The sequence below is a fragment of the Coregonus clupeaformis genome, chromosome 36 (genome assembly GCF_020615455.1).
Source record: "Coregonus clupeaformis isolate EN_2021a chromosome 36, ASM2061545v1, whole genome shotgun sequence".
Lineage (NCBI taxonomy): Eukaryota > Metazoa > Chordata > Actinopteri > Salmoniformes > Salmonidae > Coregonus > Coregonus clupeaformis.
In genome coordinates, this window is record NC_059227.1 from 12,070,377 (window position 1) to 12,095,643 (window position 25,267).

The following is a 25,267-nucleotide window of genomic DNA, read 5'->3' on the forward strand; positions in this document are numbered from 1 at the left end:
CACTAACTTTTCCCCGACAGCTAACACATTTTCCAGAGGAAACACTGGGTTGTTCATCTAAGGCTTAAATCATTTCAACTTGTATTTATATATTTTCAGTATAGCAGGGCTGTCTGAACAGTGACATGATCAGCTTGAGGGAATTTAATTCAAAATTAATTTGTTGAATTGTTGTTGGAGAATATACATTTTGGGGGGGAATTTACCTGACATTAGAATAAAATTAATTGACCTGGAATTAGAATTTCCTTGATGGAATTTACAGTGAGAGGGAATTTAATTAGAATTGAATTTGTTGAATTGACCCCAACCCTGACCCCAACTTGAATTAGTGTGATTCGATTAGTTTTACTCTAATTAAAATCCCTTTTTGATTATTCAAGTATTTACAAAATAATGTTTTCGCTTGGAGCACAAGCTGCGGGCGTAACACTCAACATTCCAGAGCGTGCCAAAGAAGCCCAAAACGTGTGCTGCAGAGGGACAAGACAAAGCCATGACAACCAGTTTTGATGAGTCAGTGTTGACATTTGTTGATTCACCATTAACTAAGTTATTAGATGGAAAACAAGCTATTAGGGTGAAAAGTTTTGGCGTTTTGTTGCAGGTGCAGCCGACTCGAGCAAGCGAACATTTGAGATCATGGCTAGACGGCGGAATGATTGCTTGACGTTGTGAGAAACATTGAGCCTAGTTATGTATTTTTCTGCTTAGAATCTCCACATTTGGTAGGCTATTTCCTATTTGTTAGTCAATTTGTCTATAATTGGATACGTGATGCTTCTCTTTGTCATTACTTGATGCCCTAGAAGTCTAAATAAAGCCTTCTCACCAGAATGTCATAAATCGATAGAATGAATGCATCAATCTAGTTGACATCTGTTCTCTTTAAAGTTTTCTCTTTCATTTCTGCTTCTCTCACGGAGTGAGGACGTTTAAGGAACCAGGGGAAAATGCAGTAACTCAAACAGCGGAAAGATTTCCCATACACACCAGTGTCCAAATGACATCAGTTTGACTGGTTTTAAGAAAATCTGTGAAAACGATCCAATGATTTCAGTTCGTCTTGAATGCATAGCCTATTGGGAGTTTTAAATACTGGCAGCTTTTATATTGCTGAAAAATAAAGTTTATACACTGTCCCTAAAAGACAATTTATGAATTTTTTTTGTAACAATGCGGAGGGCTCCTTATCGCTCTGCATTGACATGATTGGTTGATGGTATATCGGGGAGGGAGGTCCTGTATAAACACTCACTTCCTTGACATCAGCTCTGCTCCGCGTAGCGCAAGAAGTATGAATGCCCTGACTTCTGCAGAGGCTGTATCACTGTAAATGCTGCACAGCCAATGCAGACGTCGGATTGACCATGCAGCGCCTTTAACCACACATTCCTATACTCTCAAGATGCTGAAAGAAATCATATTTCTCCACTCCTGTTCCCGAAACAATGTTATATTTGGTGTATCATTTTACTGTAAGAAACACTTAATTCTGCAGGAGTTTATATTGTATTAGGTTACATGTGAGAGGTTCTAGGCCTACAGTCAGTGTCCAGATTTCAGTGTATTCCATTTAACCCATCTAAACTTCAAAGGTGCGCACCTGTCACACCCCTACTTCCCCTACTTCCGCTGTCTCTGCGCGCACACACACCAAACTTGGCTCCATTTAAGCCAATCAGTGCAGCACAGTACACGCGTATAGACCCTCCCCCTTAGTCTTGTAGGGTCAATTGTTTTTTTAAACCAGAAATGTAACTGATTTAACTTGTATTAAAACAGATTGCACTTTTTAATTGATTTAGATGGAATTGACCCTATACTCCTGTTCACATTGTCCACCTGCAGTTGACCTTCCGTGTGAAGAAGAAGCCCCAGCATCACAAGGTGTGCGAGGAGTTCCGTGACCGACCGGAAAGGGTCAAGGACCTCATCTCTACAGATATGCTACAGGTATGGCTTTTCCGCTATTAAAATCTTTGTTACAGTAAATTTGTAAAAACGGTTCCATGTCACGCTGAATGTGTGAATAGGCCCTTTGAACATCAGTAGGCTATAATGCAGGCATGGGTGTGCGTCTAAAGCTCGTCGCATACTATCCAGTCAAAATGTGGTCGGGCTGTTACGCGCATATAGACTGAACAAAAATATAAACATGCAACAATTTTATATGTTTTACTGAGTAACAGTTCATATAAGGAAATCAGTCAATTGAAATAAATAAATTAGGCCCTAATCGATTTAATTTTAAGAACTTGGATGCCAAATTCTCTATGTCTGGTGGACATTCCTGCAGTCAGCATGCCAAATGCACGCTCCTTCAACTTGAGACATCTGTGGCATTGTGGTGTGACAAAACTGCATTGTGCTGTGGCCTTTTATTGTCCCCAGCACAAGGTGCACCTGTGTAATGATAATGCTGTTTAATGATTTTCTTGATATGCCACACCTGTCAGGTGGATGGATTATCTTGGCAAAGGAGAAATGCTCACTAACAGAGATGTAAACAAATTTGCGCACAAATGTGGAGAAATAAGCTTTTTGTGCATATGGAAAATGTCTGGGATCTTTTATTTCAGCTCATGAAACATGGGACCAACACTTTATACACTGCTCAAAAAAATAAAGGGAACACTTAAACAACACAATGTAACTCCAAGTCAATCACACTTCTGTGAAATCAAACTGTCCACTTAGGAAGCAACACTGATTGACAATACATTTCACATGCTGTTGTGCAAATGGAATAGACAACAGGTGGAAATTATAGGCAATTAGCAAGACACCCCCAATAAAGAAGTGGTTCTGCAGGTGCTGACCACAGACCACTTCTCAGTTCCTATGCTTCCTGGCTGATGTTTTGGTCACTTTTGAATGCTGGCGGTGCTTTCACTCTAGTGGTAGCATGAGACGGAGTCTACAACCCACACAAGTGGCTCAGGTAGTGCAGCTCATCCAGGATGGCACATCAATGCGAGCTGTGGCAAGAAGGTTTGCTGTGTCTGTCAGCGTAGTGTCCAGAGCATGGAGGCGCTACCAGGAGACAGGCCAGTACATCAGGAGACGTGGAGGAGGCCGTAGGAGGGCAACAACCCAGCAGCAGGACCGCTACCTCCGCCTTTGTGCAAGGAGGAGCAGGAGGAGCACTGCCAGAGCCCTGCAAAATGACCTCCAGCAGGCCACAAATGTGCATGTGTCTGCTCAAACGGTCAGAAACAGACTCCATGAGGGTGGTATGAGGGCCCGACGTCCACAGGTGGGGGTTGTGCTTACAGCCCAACACCGTGCAGGACGTTTGGCATTTGCCAGAGAACACCAAGATTGGCAAATTCGCCCTGTGCTCTTCACAGATGAAAGCAGGTTCACACTGAGCACATGTGACAGTCTGGAGACGCTGTGGAGAACGTTCTGCTGCCTGCAACATCCTCCAGCATGACCGGTTTGGCGGTGGGTCATGGTGTGGGGTGGCATTTCTTTGGGGGGCCGCACAGCCCTCCATGTGCTCGCCAGAGGTAGCCTGACTGCCATTAGGTACCGAGATGAGATCCTCAGAACCCTTGTGAGACCATATGCTGGTGCGGTTGGCCCTGGGTTCCTCCTAATGCAAGACAATGCTAGACCTCATGTGGCTGGAGTGTGTCAGCAGTTCCTGCAAGAGGAGGCATTGATGCTATGGACTGGCCCGCCCGTTCCCCAGACCTGAATCCAATTGAGCACATCTGGGACATCATGTCTCGCTCCATCCACCAACGCCACGTTGCACCACAGACTGTCCAGGAGTTGGCGGATGCTTTAGTCCAGGTCTGGGAGGAGATCCCTCAGGAGACCATCCGCCACCTCATCAGGAGCATGCCCAGGCGTTGTAGGGAGGTCATACAGGCACGTGGAGGCCACACACACTACTTACTGAGCCTCATTTTGACTTGTTTTAAGGACATTACATCAAAGTTGGATCAGCCTGTAGTGTGGTTTTCCACTTTAATTTTGAGGGTGACTCCAAATCAAATTTGATTTCCATTGATAATTTTTGTGTGATTTTGTTGTCAGCACATTCAACTATGTAAAGAAAAAAGTATTTAATAAGATTATTTCATTCATTCTGATCTAGGATGTGTTGTTTAAGTGTTCCCTTTATTTTTTTGAGCAGTATATGTTGCTTTTATATTTTTGTTCAGTGTATTATGACAACGTTTTGGTGTTTAGCAGTTTTTGTTGGGGGGGGGCTGTTTGCACATTTTATTGATGCAAGTTTAAGTCATCAAATTATTTTTACACATTTGTTTGATACCCCCAAGTGTTCTAAAATAGAGAATGAAATGGCTTGATGGTCCATGTTAATTCCATCTTAAATATGTGTGAATGAATTGTGATTGGGATACATTTTCAGTAGAAACTGTCAATTGTATTTCGATCTCTGCATTTTTTATTTTTTATTCAACAGGTCTATAAAAATTAAGCGTTTGTTGATAGCTGATTTAGGTGTGTGACAGCCATATCTTATTGCCTTACTGAAGGTTTGCGCATTGACGGATGAGAGATGTTCCGCTGCTCTTCATGAGTTTGTAGGTTAGTCAAACTATTGAAAGTTATCAGGCTTGTTCGCCTGTCAAATTCAGGTTTCTTAAAGTCTTCAGTTAAAACAGTAATGCGTATTGCAATATTTACCTGGAGCTAACCCTGCAGATAGCACTACTGGGTGATCTGAAAAGTCATAGTCAATCGATCAATAATGTAATAATACTTTTAGCAAAAATGTTTATTTTCAATTTACAATCTGTAGAAACAATGAGAATAGAAGGGTTCAGAACTTTTGTAAAACATCACAGTACAGTTGAAAAATATATGGCAAATAGAAATCTAATATGGATGGTGTTAAGAGATAGATGGGAGGAGTTGAAGGATGGGACTAATAACAACTAACAGCAACTAATAACAACAACATAACTAATGTAAAACATACTGTGTCCATAATAAGTATATAGGTTATAGGTTGAGCGCTTTTGTCAAAGAGCACAGTTAGAAAGATATGGCATATAGAAGCAAACCGGATGGACATCATGAAAATAATCAGAAAGGTTGAGGGTAGAGGAAGTTCAGGAGTAAAAACAAACTAAATATAATTATTGTAAAATTGACTGTGTCCATAAAATGTATATAGTATGTATAAGCTGGAAGTAGAGGCCTAAGCATTGTTGTTCACTAGTTTACTCCAATTAGGGAAGGGGTGGTGGGGTTGGAAAGTAATAAAGGGAAATATATTTTGAAAAAGGGTGTGTGTATGTATAATATATATTTGCAAGAAAAAAAACATATGGGGGATTGGAAGTGATGCAGACAATTACATTGATGGAAGTTACAATCTATCTGCAATATTAAAGCTGATCTACCCCCTAAAAAAAAACACTAAAAAAACACGGTGACCCCACCCCATTGTTTGTCAAAAGCAGAGGGATGGGGCTGGAGAAATGTAACCACTCTCAAACTCATGTACAGAACTATTGATACAGGGACTGACATCATGATATCAAGATGTTTTGAGCCTATGCAGTTTGTTTACATTTACTTTGTTTGGCATATTTTATATTCTCAACCAATGCCATTTAGTAAAATTATCATGTGGTTTTCATTATCGAACCACACCCATTCAAAGATGGTTGAAAACCAGGAAGTGAATGTGACCTAAATGGAATCTCAATTACCACATTCTTTTTGTACCAATTCTATATAATAATATAATAATAATAATAATATGCCATTTAGCAGACGCTTTTATCCAAAGCGACTTACAGTCATGCGTGCATACATTTTTGTGTATGGGTGGTCCCGGGGATCGAACCCACTACCTTGGCGTTACAAACGCCGTGCTCTACCAGCTGAGCTACAGAGGACCATATAAAATGCCAAATTACAAGGTTGACCTCAAACAACATTTTAAGAATGAGTGAATTACTAATGTTTGACCATTTTAGGAACTCTTCAAAAATATGCTCTACCAGGCGGTTGAGTTGCCCATTTTAAAGGAATGTTATTAAGTCAAAGCTAGTGATAATGGACAATAGAGAAATGTTTTTTTTAATGGGATTTTTATTTGTGCAAATCCAAAAATCCTTTCAAGACCGTATAATTATTTACTGTATGTCTGTTATCTTCAATAACCACTATTGGCTTAAAAAGCCAAACCTAATACAATCTGCCAATTCATTTCCAGGAATATTGACAGTCTCTGGTGCGTGCGTTTGTACATCACTCCGTGTGTAGCTAGTTGATGTGATTACCGTCTTGTGGGTTGACAGAAATACTTTCCCCAAAACCTTCTCAATTAAATGTTAGTAGGCTTACCTGGCAGAAGTATATCAATATATAATTTGTATCTCTTATTTGCAAGCTTTGCCATGAAATGCGCAGCAGCAGTACAGTCATCACTAGACCAGCATGTTAGCTGGCACATTCCTCACTCGCTATTCCCGCAATTAAAGGGCCAGATGTGCAATTGAAGGGGTATTACACAAAACATCTGTGTTTGCTTTCTTCCAGACCTAAAAAATGGTCTTCAGATATGATTTTAAGCATTGACATGGACTCAGAACATGTTTATCTGTGAATAATTCAAATTTTGAGAGTGGAATAACTAAAAAAATCTAAAACCAAGAAACCTTTTACTGAACATAATTTGGGAAAATATAAAACATAATTTGGGGGAAAAAGCACAGATGTTAGTAGTTTATTAACCATTATTTTACCAGGTACAGTGAGGGGGGAAAAGTATTTGTATGTTTGCCCACTGACAAAGAAATGATCAGTCTATAATTTTAATGGTAGGTTTATTTGAACAGTGAGAGACAGAATAACAACAAAAAAATCCAGAAAAACGCATGTCAAAAATGTTATAAATTGATTAGCATTTTTATGAGGGAAATAAGTATTTGACCCCCTCTCAATCAGAAAGATTTCTGGCTCCCAGGTGTCTTTTATACAGGTAACGAGCTGAGATTAGGAGCATACTCTTAAAGGGAGTGCTCTTAATCTCAGTTTGTTACCTGTATAAAAGTCACCTGTCCACAGAAGCAATCAATCAATCAGATTCCAAACTCTCCACCATGGCCAAGACCAAAGAGCTCTCCAAGGATGTCAGGGACAAGATTGTAGACCTACACAAGGCTGGAATGGGCTACAAGATCATCGCCAAGCAGCTTGGTGAGAAGGTGACAACAGTTGGTGCGATTATTCGCAAATGGAAGAAACACAAAAGAACTGTCAATCTCCCTCGGCCTGGGGCTCCATGCAAGATCTCACCTCGTGGAGTTGCAATTATCATGAGAACGGTGAGGAATCAGCCCAGAACTACACGGGAGGATCTTGTCAATGATCTCAAGGCAGCTGGGACCATAGTCACCAAGAAAACGATTGGTAGCAGACTACGCCGTGAATGACTGAAATCCTGCAGCGCCCGCAAGGTCCCACTGTTCAAGAAAGCACATATACAGGGCCGTCTAAAGTTTGCCAATGAACATCTGAATGATTTAAGAGGAGAACTGGGTGAAAGTGTTGTGGTCAGATGAAACCAAAATTGACCTCTTTGCATCAACTCAACTCGCCGTGTTTGGAGGAGGAGGAATGCTGCTTATGACCCCAAGAACACCTTCCCCACCGTCAAACATGGAGGTGGAAACATTATGCTTTGGGGGTGTTTTTCTGCTAAGGGGACAGGACAACTTCACCACATCAAAGGGACGATGGACGGGGCCATGTACCGTCAAATCTTGGGTGAGAACCTCCTTCCCTCAGCCAGGGCATTGAAAATGGGTCGTGGATGGGTATTCCAGCATGACAATGACCCAAAACACACGGCCAAGGCAACAAAGGAGTGGCTCAAGAAGAAGCACATTAAGGTCCTGGAGTGGCCTAGCCAGTCTCCAGACCTTAATCCCATAGAAAATCTGTGGAGGGAGCTGAAGGTTCGAGTTGCCAAACGTCAGGCTCGAAACCTTAATGACTTGGAGAAGATCTACAAAGAGGAGTGGGACAAAATCCCTCCTGAGATGTGTGCAAACCTGGTGGCCAACTACAAGAAACGTCTGACCTCTGATTGCCAACAAGGGTTTTGCCACCAAGTACTAAGTCATGTTTTGCAGAGGGGTCAAATACTTATTTCCCTCATTCAAATGGAAATCAATGTATAACATTTTTGACATGCTTTTTTTCTGATTTTTGTTGTTATTCTGTCTCTCACTGTTCAAATAAACCTACCATTAAAATTATAGACTGATCAAAATTATAGACTGATATGTACAGAAGACAGTGCACTACTTTATCTTGTACAGGGGAGAAGAGTAGAATGTCCCTATTTGAACGATATACTTTTTTTTTTGTAGCTTGCAACGTTTCATTTTTAAGTAGCTCTCCTGCTAGAAAATGTTGGTGATCCCTCATACTGTAGTTGGAGAAAACATGGGGGATGTAATGCTGCTTTAAAAGTTGATAAATTGTAATCTAATTTAGGAGAAAAGGGCATTCAAACATTTTCCTGCGATTTTCACACTTGTTCTACATTAATCGTTGGGAAACTTATTTAGAAAGGGAATACTTTTAACAAATTGCCAACATTATCTCACCAAGTTCCCCCATTAGGCAAACCATTAACAGTATTACATTGCTTATTGTTGTATAGTACAGATAACCTTTCACATTGAACAGCTACAGTGCTGCTCTTTGTTTTTGCTCATTTAGCATCGTTCACACCCTCTTAAGCCTTAGATCGACCATCTCTTAAAGAATTCACATTGGAACACGTGACTGTGGCCATGTGCTAAAGCAGTGAGGTAGTGCTTAAAAAACAAAGATTTAAACATTAAAATACTTTATCAACATCAAGTGCTAAAGGTAGTAGCCTACAATTAGGAAATAATTAAAACGCATAGACTTTTTACAACCTTATTCTATAATGTATTAAATTGTTTTTTCCCCCCTCATCAATCTACACACAATACCCCATACGCAAAAATAGGTTTTTAGAAAATTTTGCAAAGTTCTTACAAAAAAAAACTGGATATAACATTTACATAAGTATTCAGACCCTTTACTCAGTACTTTGTTGAAGCACCTTTGGCAGCGATTACATCCCTCTTCTTGGGATTGACGCTACAAGCTTGGCACACTTGTATTTGGGGAGTTTCTCCCATTCTTCTCAGCAGATCCTCTCAAGCTCTGTCAAGTTGGATGGGGAGCGTCACTGCTCAGCTATTTTCAGGTCTCTCCAGAGATGTTAGATCGGGTTCAAGTCTGGACTCTGGCTGGGCCACTCAAGGACATTCAGAGACTTGTCCCGAAGCCACTCCTGCGTTGTCTTGGCTGTGTGCTTAGGGTTGTTGTCCTGTTGGAAGGTGAACCTTCGCCGCAGTCTGAGGTCCTGAGCACTCTGGAGCAGGTTTTCATCAAGGATCTCTCTGTACTTTGCTCCGTTCATCTTTCCCTCGATCGTGACTAGTCTTTCAGTCCGTGCCGCTGAAAAACATCCCCACAGCATGATGCTGCCGCCACCATTCTTCACCGTAGGGATGGTGCCAGGTTTCCTCCAGATGTGACACTTGGCAGTCAGGCCAAAGAGCAATCTTGGTTTCATCAGACCAGAGAATCTTGTTTCTTATGGTCTGAGAGTCCTTTAGGTGCCTTTTGGCAAACTCTAAGTGGGCTGTCATGTGGCTTCCTTCTGGCCACTCTACCATAAAGGCCTGATTGGTGGAGTGCTACAGATATGGTTGTCCTTCTGGAAGGTTCACCCATCTCCACAGAGGAACTCTGGAGCTCTGTCAGTGACCATCAGGTTCTTGGTCACCTCCTTGACCAAGGCCCTTCTCCACCGATTGCTCAGTTTGGCCAGGCGGCCAGCTCTAGGAAGAGTCTTGGTGGTTCCAAACTTCTTCCATACAAGAATGATGGAGGCCACTGTGTTCTTGGGGACCTTCAATGCTGCAGACATTTTTTTGGTACAGTTCCCCAGATCTGTGCCTAGACACAATCCTGTCTCTGAGCTCTACGGACAATTCCTTTGACCTCATGGCTTGGTTTTTGCTCTGACACGCACTGTTAACTGTGGGACCTTATATAGACCGGTGTGTGCCTTTCCAAATCATGTCCAATCAATTGGATTTACCACAGGTGGACTCCAGTCAGGTTGTAGAAACATCAAGGATGATCAATGGAAACAGGATGCACCTGAGCTCAATTTCGAGTCTCATAGCAAAGGGTCTGAATACTTATGTAAATAAGGCATAAAAATAAAACATTATTTGCAAACATTTCTTAACCTGTGTTCGATTTGTCATTATGGGGTATTGTGTGTAGATTGAGGGGAGAAAATAAGTTAATCCATTTTAGAATAAGGCTCTAACGTAACAAAATGTGGAAAAAGTCAAGGGGTCTGAGTACTTTCCGAATTCACTGTATGTCACTGCAAAACTTGTTGCAATGGTTTTACATTGGTATTTAGCTTTATGTAACGGTTTATCATGAGATACTATTTTCACACTGAATGTCCTTCTGGATTCATTTAGCATATCAGACTGTTGTCTGGCAAGTGTGTGTGTTTTGTTTTGCACATAGGAGGTGGCCAACATTCAGGGTCACTATGAGCGGCTGAAGGCGTCCGTCTTGGAGAGGTCATCCATTGCAGTGACCCAACAGGACCTGCCGGCCCGCTTGCACAGCTGTGTGCTCGAGTTCCTCCACTGGCAGGACAGGCATGAGGTGAGGCTCTCCAATGGGCAATATGTAGGGGTCACAATGTAACTGTGATATCAAGAAAGCTGTTATTTTCAATCCTTATGGTTAAGAGTAAGACAATCGTTTTAAAATGAACCGGTTAATTGATTTGCTGTTAAAACAACCATAGTACAGTACTATGAACGGAAATGTCTATGGGTTCAGGAGTGAAGTATAAGCATTATGTTGTCTGCTTAGTTCAGAACCTGTGATTTGTTCTATAGTTAGTTTCTCCATTCTGTATAGCGCTGTTGTGACACTGTCACCGATGGAGATAGGACATTTTGGCTGTGACACGTGCTTGTGTGTTGGCACAGCAATAACTTACAACAGTTTTATTTTGTGTACAACTTGGGTTATTCAATCAAAACCAGGAACTGGTAAAAATAACAATCTTATAGCGCAGCGAGAAAGCATATTTCAATGCAGTAGTGTTTTGTTGAGAATGCATCGAATGTACATTTCTACTCTGAATAATAAATATTTGAGCCCAGAAACTGGGTGCGATTTTAAACTGGGCTTTTTGTTGCGCTTAGGACCGTGGAGATGCAGACCTCTTGGTTGCTGCTGAGGAAAAAGCCCAGCAGGTCGAGGTAAGCCTTAAGCTTTAGCATAGTTATCCTTTTTTTGTACTGTAATGAAATAACTAGGTTATGACTATTTGGGAACTTGGCATACTGTTAAAAATGCTAGAAAGCCTTTTGCACAGCAGTGCTTGTTTTGCTGCTGTAGTAACATTGCTAGAATATAGTACATTGACTAACTGAAACTAAGAAACCCTTTGGGAGTGTGCAATGGTTTTACATCAACACTAGTGAGGACCACAGTTGGCCAGATGGTGACATTACAAGCATTGAAGGTCTTATCCTTTCCTGAATAAGCTCTCTCTTTTTGTCCAGTCTTCCAATAGGGCACAGCTTCTGGCATCCATCAAGACAAAATCATACGGGCATCTTGCAGAGGTCTGCTGAACAAGAAGCGATTCTCTCACTTCATTTCAAGTGCCACTGTTGTTTTAGTGTCCAATGCATATCTGTCAAACTCCAGTCTTTTAGGGCAGAGTGTCTGCGGCCTTTTGCTCCTCCCTAGTGCTTTATTGATTAGTTAGGATCTCCCCTCACCTGGTTGTCTGGGTCATAATTGGACATTAACTGAAAGAAAATGACAAACCAGCAGATATACAGCCCTCCAGGAATTGAGTTTGACACCGCTGGTCCAATACATAGTTTTTCTTACACCACTTTTTAATGGCTATGCATGTGTTCAAAGAAAAATGTGTTTTATTAATAGCAAATTATGGGCAACATTTTCCTCTCGCAAAAAGGCGCACAATGAGCTAAAAAATCTGAGCAATTACTTTTCAGCTCACCTGTAGGTCAACTGATTGATCATTTTATGTTTATCCACAGGCCTCGAAGTCACGGCGGCATCGCCAGGTGGAGATGGACGCATCAATTTCTGGAACAGACCACTTCCAAGAGGCCCCCAAATATCACAAAAGTAGGGCTCCATCACTCAGGGCCCGAACCTGCAAGAACCTCTGTGGGGAAGGTCAGTGTACCTCTTGTTGGATGAGAACTCAATGGTGATTTTGGTGAAATGTTTGGGTGAGTTTCTCCATAGTCAACAGTGATGTGGAGAAACGTTTTAAAGCTAGCCGCAAAGCAAGAGAACACCTGCAGGCCTGTCAGACTGAGGTTCTGTTATGGATGCACCACAAACAGGCAGCTAGACAACAGTGGTCACCCCAAGATGGATTCTGCTTAGTCTATTTTAATTCCACTTGCATTATTTACTCTTCAGGGCGTGTTCACTCATAGGCACCTGAACCATGGGGTAAACTTGGCATCTGCCACACCACTATCAGATTAGGGGGGGCCACTTATGCTTTTGGCGTCTTACTTTTTAAAATTAAATCACCATGGCACCTCTTGAGCGGATGAATAATGTTCTGAGCAAGAAATGCAGTAAGAAATACAGTAATGTATCTTTGAAAATAATATGCTACGATATAATTAAGCAATAAGGCCTGGAGTTGTGGTATATGGCCATCCAAGTGTACAAAACATTAGAAACACCTTCCTAATATTGAGTTGCATCCCCTTTTTGCCCTCAGATCAGCCTCAATTCGTTGCGGGGCATGGACTCTACAAGGTTGTCGAAAGCGTTACACAGGTGCTGGCCCATGTTGACTCCAATGCTTCCAACTGTTGTATCAAGTTGGCTGGATGTCCTTTGGGTGGTGGACCATTCTTGATATTCACGGGAAACTGTTGAGTGTGAAAAACCCAGCAGCGTTGCAGTTGTTGACACACTCAAACCGGTACGCCTGCACCTACTAGCATACCCCGTTCAAAGGCACTTAAATATTTTGTCTTGCTCATTCACCCTCTGAATGGCACAAATACACAATCCATGTCGCAATTGTCTCAAGGCTTAAAAATCCTCCTTTAACCGGTCTCCTACCCTTAATCTACACTGATTTTGAAGTGGATTTAACAAGTGACATCAATAAGGGATCATAGCTTTCACCTGTTTTCACCAGGTCAGTCTGTCATTGAAAGAGGTGTTCCTAATGTTTTATACACTGTGTATAGGGCCAATATACCACGATTAAGGGCTGTCCTTATACACAACGCAATGTGGTGTGCCTGGATACTGCCCTTAGCCGTGGTATATTGGCCATAAACCACAGCGGTGCCTTATTGCTATTAACTGCTTACCACCATAATTAGAACAAGTAATTTTGCTTTATACCCCTGTCTGATATACCACTGCTTTCAGCATCCAGGTCCCAAACTACCCAGTTTGTAATTATGAACATAGGTAAGCAATTGTCACCAACAAGCAAATTCCCAATTTACGACCAACGATGGCGCTTGCAGTGTATTGCAGAGCTCTCAATTGACAATTTCAAATTGAAAACAGACCCGTTCGGTCAATCCTTCAGTTCTCAGGTCAGAAATGAGTTTTTGATTTATAATTTTCCTGTTTATATATTTGGAATTGGAATAATACATCTTTACCTTGTAGCTTATGTAAGGGATAATCAATGTGTTCTATAGAAAATAATGCATGACGTGGAAGGTGTGACGCGGAGTGGCACTAACCTTCCTCGGAATTCAATTATTTTCCATAGAACGCATAGAGCCCTGAGTTGAGTAACCCGTTTTTATATAGAGTACCAGTAAAAAGTTTGGACACCTACTCATTCAAGGGTTTTTCTTTATTTTTTACTATTTTTTAAATTGTAGAATAATAGTGAAGACATCAAAACTATGAAATAACACATATGGAATCATGTAGTAACCAAAAAAGTGTTAAACAGCTATGGTATTTCGAATTGAGCACATTGGGTATCAACTTGGAATCTATTAGGAAGTAGTCGATTGTAGAATAAGACTTGTGAACTTGAGAGTAGAATGAGTAGTCTTTGTCTGTGGGATGTTGCAGTCTGCAGATGTCCACTAGATTCCTGGATTTTATAAGATTATTTAGCACTTGGACAGATGTGATATTTGGTGGAGTACGTGTAGACAGTCTGTCAAGATACGGATCAAGGTAACAATTAAAACCACCTCCGATTATTAGATTAGTGGTACTAAGGTCTGGGAGTAAATCAAAAACATTACGAAAGAAATGTGGGTCATCAATGTTTGGGCCATAGATGTTCAATAGGGTGACAGGGAAAGAGTTAATGTTCCCTGATACTATGATGTACCTACCGTGTGGGTCTGTAGACATGGACAAGAGTTGAAAAGGGATGTTTTCACAAAAGAGAATAGTAACACCTCTAGCCTTGGAAGAGAAGGGTGATTGATAAACTTGGGAAATCCAGTTGGATCTCACATGCCGCTGCTCGGTGGCCTTTATGTGCCTTTCTTGCAGGAAAATGTCAGCACCAAGTGACTTCAAGTGCTTAAATACCATACCCCTTTTGCTCGCATGCCCGAGACCGTGCACATTCCACAAGACTGTGACACCTTTAACATCTGACTGATTCCCATGATCGTTTCCTGCCATTTATATCCAAGGGCATTTCAAATATAACATCTTCAACATGTACGAATTCAAATAAAACTTGTCTGGCAGCAGAAAACAAAAACAAAACACAGTAACCGACCCCAGAGAAACCCGCCCTCCCCACTGATTTCCCAAATGAAGCACTGTTCTCCCCATCTCATGTAAATGAGGACCGCCGGGCATGATGGCTAGAACAGACCCAATACTACGCTAGCACGCTAACAACAGTCAGACTTAACTAACAGCCCTCTCCAGTGGTTGTTGGAAAATAAATGAATACGTTACCGTTCATGAAGAAACTGTTTGCTCAGTCAATATCCCCAAAATTTGTGGCGAGTGATTTCACCCTTTCAGGGGGTTTGCTGTAGTTTTGACACATAGCTTGCAGCCTCTTCGGGCTTGGTGAAGACTCTTGTAATGCCATTGTGATGGACATGTAGCTTGGCTGGAAAACGCAGGCTGTATTTCACCTCCGCCTCTCTCATGGTCTGCATCACATCTTGAAATGCTCGCCGTTGCTCCATCACCTCCATGGTGTAGTCGGGAAAGATGAGAACCTTTTTGGCCTTTGTATTCCATAGCTTGCTGTCGTCCATGTCGTAGAATGAGCTCCTTTTCCTGGAAGTGATGCACCCTTGCGATTATGGTGTGCGGCTTGGGACTTGGTGAGGGCTTCGCCTGTAGAGCGCGGTGTGCACGGGCAATGATGAGGGGCTTTGGGAAGTTGTCATCGCCCAGCAGCTTAGAGATGAGCTTGGACACGAATTCTGTGGGTTTCCCTTGTTCTTCGTCCTCCAAAGTCCCCTCGTTTGATATTCAGCCTGCGACTCCTGCCCTCTAAATCAAGAACCTTGGCTTGGAGCTCCTCATTCTTCTTTTTAAGCTCTGCGCAGGTGGTTTCCAGGCCGTTGATCCAGGTGTCATGATCAGACAGGGCCTCATCGGCTGTGTCCATGCGGCCCTTCAGTTCGGCCTGTGCTGTCTTGAGAGACTCATACTTTGTTTCTAGCCTTTCAATAGTTGATAGTTTGAATTACAGCCTCTTTCATTTGTTGACACATGGCCGTGGCAGAATCTTGTTGCTGGGTATCTGGAGAGTTGTCGTCATCAGTACTCAAAATGGAGCTAGCTGCTGCTTGTTGGGCCTGGGCCTTTGTCAACTTAGCATTAAGTTGACAAATGTTCTGTTGGTTTTCGTCGCCATATTTCACTTTTTCGCTGCTAGTTAGTGCCTGGGGAATATACTAAACAATGTGTATATATTTTGGGGGGCATTCTTGGAAATAAAACGGTAAAAATGACAGATTTCAAAATTTGCGAACAGGATATCTATGGGAACGCTTCTACTCCATGCGCACTAGCGCCCGAAGAGTAATAGAATTTTAATAAAACCTTTTAATGGCATCCCATAAAATGAGGATCGTCGACTGAATTTTTGTTAATCATTATGAATTACACTGAACAAAAATATATAAACACAACATGTAAAGTGTTGGTTTCATGAGCGGAAATAAAAGATCACATACATTTTCCAGCGTATTTTTCTCTAATTTGGTGCACAAATTTGTTTACACCCTTGTTAGTGAGCATTTCTCCTTTGCCAAGATAATCCATCCACCTAACTGGTGTGGCATATCAAGAAGCTAATTGAACATGATCATTACACAGGTGCACCTTGTGCTGTGGCAATAAAAGGCCACTCTAAAATGTGCAGTTTTGTCACAACACAATGCCACACATGTCTCAAGTTTAGAGGGAGCGTGCAATTGGCATGGTGACTGCAGGAATGTCCACCAGAGCTTTGCCAGAGAATTTACTGTTAATTTCTCTACCATAAACCGTGTCTAACTCGTTTTGGAGAATTTAGCAGTACGTCCAACCGGCCTCACAACCACAGACCACGTGTATGGCATTTGGGAGAGCGGTTAGCTGATGTCAACGTTGTGAACAGAGTGCCACATGGTGGGGTTATGGTATGGGCAGGCATAAGCTACGGATAATGAGCACAATTGCATTTTATCAATAGCAATTTGAATGCACAGACACCGTGACAAGATCCTGAGGCCCATAATTTTTAAAGGTACCTGTGACCAACGGATGCATATCTGTATTCCCTGTCATGTGAAATCCAAAGCTCATTTTCAAGCTTAACTACAGTGAGCTGGTTGCAAAGCTAAAACAAAATAGAGCGCTGGTGAATATAGATTAGGGCCTAATGAATTTATTTCAAATGACTGATTTCCTTATATGAACTGTAACTCAGTAAAATCTTTGAAATTGTTGCATGTTGCGTTTTTTTGTTCAGTATAATTCAATTCAGTTTCAAATTGTTCACAGAAAGATGGATTTTGCAGTCCATCTTGTGGCTCTTTTAGGAGATTCTGACATTTGTGACCAACAGGCTCGATTTGGTCTTTGAAATTGTGTTTTTTACATTGAATAAAAGTAGAGACACAGAGCTAGATAATGATATGTAATACACTGCAGTTGAGGAACAATGGGAAAGTAATTCTGCTTTGAAAGTTGATAAACTTGTAACCTCACTTTTTGAGAAAATGGCCCTTGAATGTTTTGGTACACCTACTGGAGCTCGTCTTTGTCTACACCCATTCAGCGTCATTCACATCCTCTTAAGCCTTAGCCCCACCCATCTCTTTAAGGAGGCCATGTACTAAACAACCAAAGATTTCAAGACTAAAGGCTGGTTTATACTACGGGTGTGTTCATCAATTCAATCTGGAGTGCCAGTGTGCGCTCTGGGCATTCGTAAACTCAGAGCGTTGTTTTACCAGCTACGTCTATCGACAGTTGTCGCAGTGACATCATGAATATTCTATTGAAATGGTTACTTGCTTAGTGGAGTCTTTTTGTTTAGACATGTAGCTAGCTAAACAATTAACCATAATCCCAACTCATAACGTTACTACCCTGCATGAATCTGCAGGTAGCTAACTAAACAGGTTCAATGTTAGATAGCTAACATTAGGCTATAACTAGCAATGCCAATGGCTCTGAGATATGAATAATATTACTACACAGATCATACACGTAACGTTAGCTAGCGAGCCAGCCAGCTAACGTTAGCTAGCTAGCTAACAGTACGCTTTAACTTGAAATAAACGACTTTCTTACAAAATTAGAAACGTGTAATATCTGAAAATGTAGCTAGCTAGACTATCTTACCCTTATACATGGATGTATGCTTCTCCCTCTGTCTCCTTAGCTATCATACTCTAATTCCACCGGAGTGCAACACTTTTGCTTTTTGCAGTTCTATTACTTGATATTGTTCAAAAAAGCCACATTAGAAAGGATTACCTACACATACTGACCAGCTCATGTTATAGACAGAAGAGTGCTACATGGCAGACCAATCCGAACTCATCTCTCGGCATGTCCAGCCCACACATTATCTCAGCCAATCATGGCTAGCGGGAAGGTTCCTGTCTTTTTCTATGGCTAAACCAACTAGGCTCGTAATTTAACAGTGTTTTTCATATTTACAGATGGCATACAAGTGTGTTATAAAGGCACATGAAAGTTCACATGTTCTAGAATTATTTCTGCCAAAAAACGAATTTTGATAAAACAATACATTTACGTTCAAATGGCTCTCCTGTGAAGTAGTGACGCGCGACATACGCCTAGTTTCCTGAAACTAGTCACATTTTGTATCTGACAGTAATAGGCATGAGGATAGGGTCATATGTCGAATTTGTATTTTCTTAATTTAAAGAAAATAGAGGAGTAGATAATAGTATAAATTGATTCAGGAGAATGTTTTGTGCCTTTTTGAATAGAAAGTGTACTCTTTTGCTTTAGGGTTATGAACTCGCCATGCGTCAATTATGTTGTAATCAGAGAGTATATGTTGAAGGGCATTGGTTGCCTGTGGATTGTAGTTGGTCTTATTAGATTTGTCCAGAATGGCATTCGTCTGTCCCAATAACCAGTTGGAATTCAGTAAATTCTAACAATATGCTGTTCAGAGAATCAAAAAACGTAGGATCATATGAATTTGGAGCATACACATTAATAAAGGCAATTTTCTTTCCATTATGAATAGTTTAAGGAAAGTGATTCTGCTTTCGTGGTCTTCGCCTTTACCAAGGATGGTGATTTTGAGTTTATGTATCATTATTATTATTATTATTATTACACCATTATTATTATTAAATACCTACTACAACTACACCACCACCACCTACGAAGTAAGGGTGGGTAATAAACAAAATACAATTTTAAACAAAGATATAACATATGCAAGCCTAATCCATTATCAGTCAAAAATAGGATAGCAGTAGGATCCATATATTCTTCATTAATTGGAATGGTGTCATCACTGTGTAAATGTCCTGGAACATAGGCTCAGCAATAATATTCATATTCTTCCTTCTACCCAAACATGAGGGGTGTACTCATCATTTTTCTTATGCTGAGGGCAGCATCATAGCCATAAGCTATGCTGTATGACTGTGCATGGATAGCATACCTGAATGAGCCGTCATGGGGTTCCATCTGTCGGCTTGTCCGGTTGTGAATTGGGTTTCATATGCTTCTCCAACAACTCTTGAGCTTCCTTGGCAGTGCAAATCGTGTATTATGTTCTGGAAGGTCAATGAGGTTTTGCCGGGTGGATGAAGCCGCATCTCAGGTTTAGCTTGCGTAGCTGGAATCTCACCTGGTTGTAGGTCTCCCTCTGTTTTAGCAGTTTGTCACTCAGGTTTGGGTAGATGCTGATCCTCTTCCCTGCATAGGTCAGACACCTGGATCCCGCTGCAAGGCGAACAATTCGCCGCTTGGCTTAAAGCTGTGGATCCGTACAATCAATACAGCGAGAGCTGTTGTGGAGTTGACCCGTGTGGTGCGCAATGTTAATCAGCGGCATGGGACCCAGCTTCTCCTACCCGAACAGTTCATAGAAAAGATTGCTCATGAAGGAAGTTGGGTTGCCCGCTTCCACACCAGTTTCAAGACCTGTGACTCGTACATTTTAATTTACGAGAATGATTTGAGTGATTCTATTTTCTCTTTTAGGACTTTGATTATCCCTTCCAACTTAGCTCGAGCTGTTTCTAGGTCATGGAGTCGCACCATTGGCTGTCTTCTCCACATTTCCCACTTTGGTTGAATAGGTAGCCACTTTAGCGGTGAACACTGCCAATGATTCTTACCGGTTTTAATTGGAAGTCGAGGGCAGAGGTAATCTCCTCAAGAACAATCTGTTCTATAGTAGTAGCGGCCTGCTATTTCTGTTGCCTGGTAATGAGAGCCGCCATGTTCCTACAGTTGAATTGTGGACGGACAAATTCTAGGGGCGTAATAGACCTGCTAGTTATTTCTTGTCACACAATACATGTCCCCACACCTTTTAATATGATATTTAGTATTGAAAAGTTTTAGCAAATAAGTCAGTTAATTCATAGTAATTTGCAAAAGAAAACCACAGAACCGCGTTTCAGTGCATGCCAGCTGAATCGCAAACCATCGGCGTAAACTCTATTTTGAAGTCAAATTTAGTTTAACTTTTGAGGTATAGATGAATGTGTACTGTGTTGATGCATTTTACCTGTCTGTCCAGGCTTTAAGTCCCTTGATTGATACCAGATGAGGCTGGTGGGAGGAGCTATATGAGGACGGGCTCATTGTAATGGCTAAAATGGAATAAATGGAGTCAAACGTGGTTTCCATATGTTTGATACGGTTCCATTTATTCCATTACAATGAGCCCATCCTCCTATAGCTCCTCCAACCAGCCTCCTCTGATACTGTATATCCATATTTACCACAAGCCAAGTTATGCTCTTTATTTCACTGATTTAACTCCGGTCATCACCAACCTTACAATAGCTTTTTGTTTTGCTGTGTCCCTTTCCATTAGGAGATGAACAGAAGACCCAATATTGGCTCCTTAGTGTTGCAGAGGAGGACAAGACTGCATGTAAGAACAGGCCAATGCCACTTACCAGTATGAATAGGGGATTATTTCAATGCAGATCCATATAAAAAAAAAAATCTGTCGTAGGTGTACATTAAAAAAACTAACATTTTTTGTCATTTAGCAGACGCTCTTATCCAGAGCGACTTACAGTTAGTGAGTGCCTACATTATGTTTTTCATACTGGCCCCCCGTGGGAATCGAACCCACAACCCTGGCGTTGCAAACGCCATGCTCTATCAACTGAGCTACATCCCTGCCGGCCATTCCCTCCCCTACCCTGGACGACGCTGGGCCAATTATTTGCCGCCCCATGGGTGTAAACACCGCTACGAGGGAGATTCCATGGGATTCTGCGGCATGTGCTATAGAAATGATTAAGCAATTGGTTGATCTTTCCACAGCACATCAACATTAGCCATTTAGGCTGTGTGAATTTCACTATTTTGGGCCTAAAATGGGATTATAATGCTCGTATGTAATACCAATACAGTTGTCATAATCACTTGTCAACAACCGCATTACAGGCCTGCTACGTTTAACGCGTAACTTTTACAACTTATTTATGAGTGTTTTGCTGATGTATATTTTAGGTACTGTAAATCCAAACGTAGACAAATTGTCTCTTTTGTTTACGTAGTTAACAAGGTGCACCCTTCACGTTGACACAAGTCATTGATTGTACCAACTCCGCCTTGCGGTTAGTGTCCGCCCTGAGATTGGAAGGTTGGGAGTTCGATCCCCAGCTAGGGCTGTTGCGGTGACCGTATTACCGGCACACTGCGGACGGTCACGTGTCATGAAGGCAGTCAAATTCCACGTGACTGATTAGTCATGGTAATTAGGCTTCTGCAAGCTCTGATGCTGCTGCTGGTCATTAGTAGCCTACCAAACTTGCTAACTGCCTGGTACTCAGCACTCCCTCTAATCGTCCCTCTAATCGCTCTGACATCAATGCAAATGTTATCGAAAATACAGTCAGTATCTGGTGTGGCCACCAGTTGCATTAAGTACTGCAGTGCATCTCCTCCTCATGGACTGCACCAGATTAGACAGTTCTTGCTGTGAGATGTTACCCCACTCTTCCACCAAGGCACCTGCAAGTTCCCAGACATTTCTTGGGGGAATGGCCCTAGCCCTCACCCTCCAATCCAACAGGTCCCAGATGTGCTCAATGGGATTGAGATCCGGGCTCTTCGCTGGCCATGGCAGAACACTGACATTCCTGTCTTGCAGGAAATCACGCACAGAACGAGCAGTATGGCTGGTGGCATTGTCATGCTGGAGGGTCATGTCAGAATGATTCTGCAGGAAGGATACCATATGAGGGAGGAGGATGTCTTCCCTATAACGCACAGCGTTGAGATTGCCTGCAATGACAACAAGCTCAGTCCGATGATGCTGTGACACACCGGCCCCAGACCATGACGGACCCTCCACCTCCAAATCGCTCCCGCTCCAAAGTACAGGCCTCGGTGTAACGCTCATTCCTTTGACGATAAACGCGAATCCGACCATCACCCCTGGTGAGACAAAACCGCGACTCGTCAGTGAAGAGCACTTTTTGCCAGTCCTGTCTGGTCCAGCGACGGTAGGTTTGTGCCTATAGGCGACGTTGTTGCCGGTGATGTCTGGTGAGAACCTGCCTTGCAACAGGCCTACAAGCCCTCAGTCCAGCCTCTCTCAGCCTATTGCGGACAGTCTGAGCACTGATGGATTGTGTGTTCCTGGTGTAACTCAGGACGTTGTTGTTGCCATCCTGTACCTGTCCCGCAGGTGTGATGTTCGGATGTACCGATCCTGTGCAGGTGTTGTTACACGTGGTCTGCCACTGCGAGGGCGATAAGCTGTCCGTCCTGTCTCCCTGTAGTGCTGTCTTAGGCGTTTCACAGTACGGACATTGCAATTTATTGCCCTGGCCACATCTGCAGTCCTCATGCCTCCTTGCAGCATGCCTAAGGCACGTTCACGCAGATGAGCAGGGACCCTGGGCATCTTTCTTTTGGGGTTTTTCAGAGTCAGTAGAAAGGCCTCTTTAGTTTCCTCTAAATTTTCATAACTGTGACCTTAATTGCCTACCGTCTGTAAGCTGTTAGTGTCTTAACGACCGTTCCACAGGTGCATGTTCATTAATTGTTTATTGTTCATTGAACAAGCATGGGAAACAGTGTTTAAACCCTTTACAATGAAGATCTGAAGTTATTTTGATTTTTACTAATTATCTTTGACAGACAGGGTCCTGAAAAAGGGACGTTTCTTTTTTTGCTGAGTTTAAATTGGTATGGTATATTCTCTGATTATTTGTGCATATAAATGGACCCCAATGTAATTAAGACTCCATTCCATTCTCCTAAATTGCTCTGACTCTCTCTTACATTTTGTTTCAGTGAAAAGACCGAAGCGAAAACAAAAATTCCGGTGGTGAAGAGAATGCAGAGGCTTTGGGCTATGACTGCTGCACTTTTGGAGAGGCTGGTTTCAGACAAATGTAATACATTAGGAGCAGACTTAATCTCCACATAATGAATCTATTCATCAAGTTCTCTGAGGGCTTGAGCCAGTTAATTACTGTGTATATAACAGGACATTTAATTAATAGCACACACTTGTTTTGTTTTTGTGTACAAATAAATGTGGCACCAAATTTGCATCATTCCCTGAATTTCCAAGCATGCATGATTAGTCCTTTGTCCTTCTGACAATCGTACTGTACTGGGTATGGCCCATCCAGTGGGGGTTCCTCCTCCCCTTGTTTTTAGGGTGGTGTTTTACCCCAAGTTCCCCTACAGTTGACCCATGTTACATTTAGCCCCACTTTCCCCTATGTACTTAGTCATTAAGTCTATTAATGCCAATGTCAATCTAAGTAATGTACATTTACAAAATCTGTCAGTTTAAGATGTAGCTCTGTTTTTTTGCATTGGCTGCGTCCCAATCCACCGCATCCACTTATGTCGGCCTTCCGCATCTGCGTTGGAAGGTGGCTGAGCTACAGTGGTGTTTGTCAGACCATGAGACATCCCGAAAATTGGTCTTCTCAAGAAAACGTCTGTAGCGTCCGAACGGTTTGGCCTACTGTGACGAGGTGTGAATGAAGGAGTCAGGCGCAGGAGGTAAAACACCGAAGTCCAGAGTTTATTCTGTTTACATAAATAAAACGCACCCAGCTTCAAAACTACTATTAAAAAACGATCTATCTATTCCTTGGCAATAACAACTGGAAGAGTAGATCAACCGAGCTACTCGCTCTCACAATGAAACAATCACTCACAAAGACAAGGGGAACAGAGGGAACACTTATACACATACTAATTAGGGGAATGAGCACCAGGTGTGTGTGATTGACAAGACAAGACATGACAAGTAGAGTGATGAGAATGGGATCGGCAGTAGCTAGTAAGCCGGTGACGACGAACGCCGAAACCTGTCCGAACAAGGAGGGGAGGCAGCCTTGGCAGATGTCGTGACACCTACGACCCCCACAAGTGTCACGGGACTCGTCTGAAGGTGACCCATACAAATGAATGAAAGTATGGAGGTAGTTTTGTGCCAACAAAAATAAGGGGTTAAATATGTCCAACAAAAACAAATATTGAGCATTCTTACATCTCCTAGATATAGGACAGACACTTCAAAACTTGAACCATTATGATTTATTTTTTGACTGTCTTTTTTTGCCATTTATGAATGTTATTCAATGCGTTTCTATGGGCTATATATTTTTGATACCTAAAGGGGTCCTAAAATTCAATCAACTAGCTAGCTAAATGATCCATGGTATGACCATCTTAAAACAATTCCATATTGCTTAGTAGAACTAGCATTGAAGTTGAAGTCTATTGGTAACTACTACCATGCTAGCATATACCAATAGACTTCGTCATTGCGCTAACGCAATTTAGCATTGGACGCAGAGACATAATAATGGTATCCACAAGTTCATCTGACTCTGGGGAAGTAGATAAAGGGGCTCATTGCCAAAATCCCGAAGTATCCCTTTAAGCAGTCTCACAAAGTAAGGCATAGGGCTGTTGTAGTATCTGTCAGTCCGAGTAGGGTGAAGGTTAATGTGATGGCAGAGTTTGCAAAACATTGATCGATAGATACAAATCATCATAATATATCATTCTGCCAGGTAGGACTACTTTGCAGTCAACATTTCAATTGGGGAGGTTTTTTGGAAAAGCCTTTAGAAATGTTCATTCAAACAGCACATGATGACTGAAATGCGCATTGCAAAGATTCAACCAAGACTTCGGAGCAACCTTTTTGAATACCTGGTCTGCATACCCATTGTTGACACCGCGACGGCTCTCAAGGAACTACAATGGACTTTTTGCAAACTGGAAACCGCATATCACGAGGCCGCATTTATTGTAGCTGGGGACGTTAATAAAGCAAATCTGAGGAAAACTCTACCGAAGTTTAATCAATACATCACCTGCGCTACTAGCTCATCAATAATTCTTGACCATTGCTACTCCCCCTTCCGGGACGGCTACAAGGCCCTCCCCCACCCTCCCTAAAGCAGATCAGATCACACTT

General features: G+C 42.0%; 1 protein-coding gene across 2 annotated transcripts in view; it reads left to right on the forward strand.

Moving 5' to 3' along the window:
• The window catches only part of snapc1a (small nuclear RNA activating complex, polypeptide 1a), a 38,366-nt gene extending 14,988 nt beyond the window's left edge, over positions 1-23,378 (forward strand). For both annotated transcript variants that reach the window (XM_041865613.1, XM_041865614.1), the window contains exons 5-11: positions 1,852-1,956; positions 10,603-10,746; positions 11,298-11,354; positions 11,661-11,723; positions 12,171-12,312; positions 20,666-20,725; positions 23,110-23,378. In XM_041865613.1, coding sequence (XP_041721547.1) covers positions 1,852-1,956; positions 10,603-10,746; positions 11,298-11,354; positions 11,661-11,723; positions 12,171-12,312; positions 20,666-20,725; positions 23,110-23,147 — 609 coding nt within the window. In that variant the 3' untranslated portion in view covers positions 23,148-23,378. The remainder of the gene's footprint in view (positions 1-1,851; positions 1,957-10,602; positions 10,747-11,297; positions 11,355-11,660; positions 11,724-12,170; positions 12,313-20,665; positions 20,726-23,109) is intronic.
• The last annotated feature ends 1,889 nt before the right edge of the window (positions 23,379-25,267 follow it).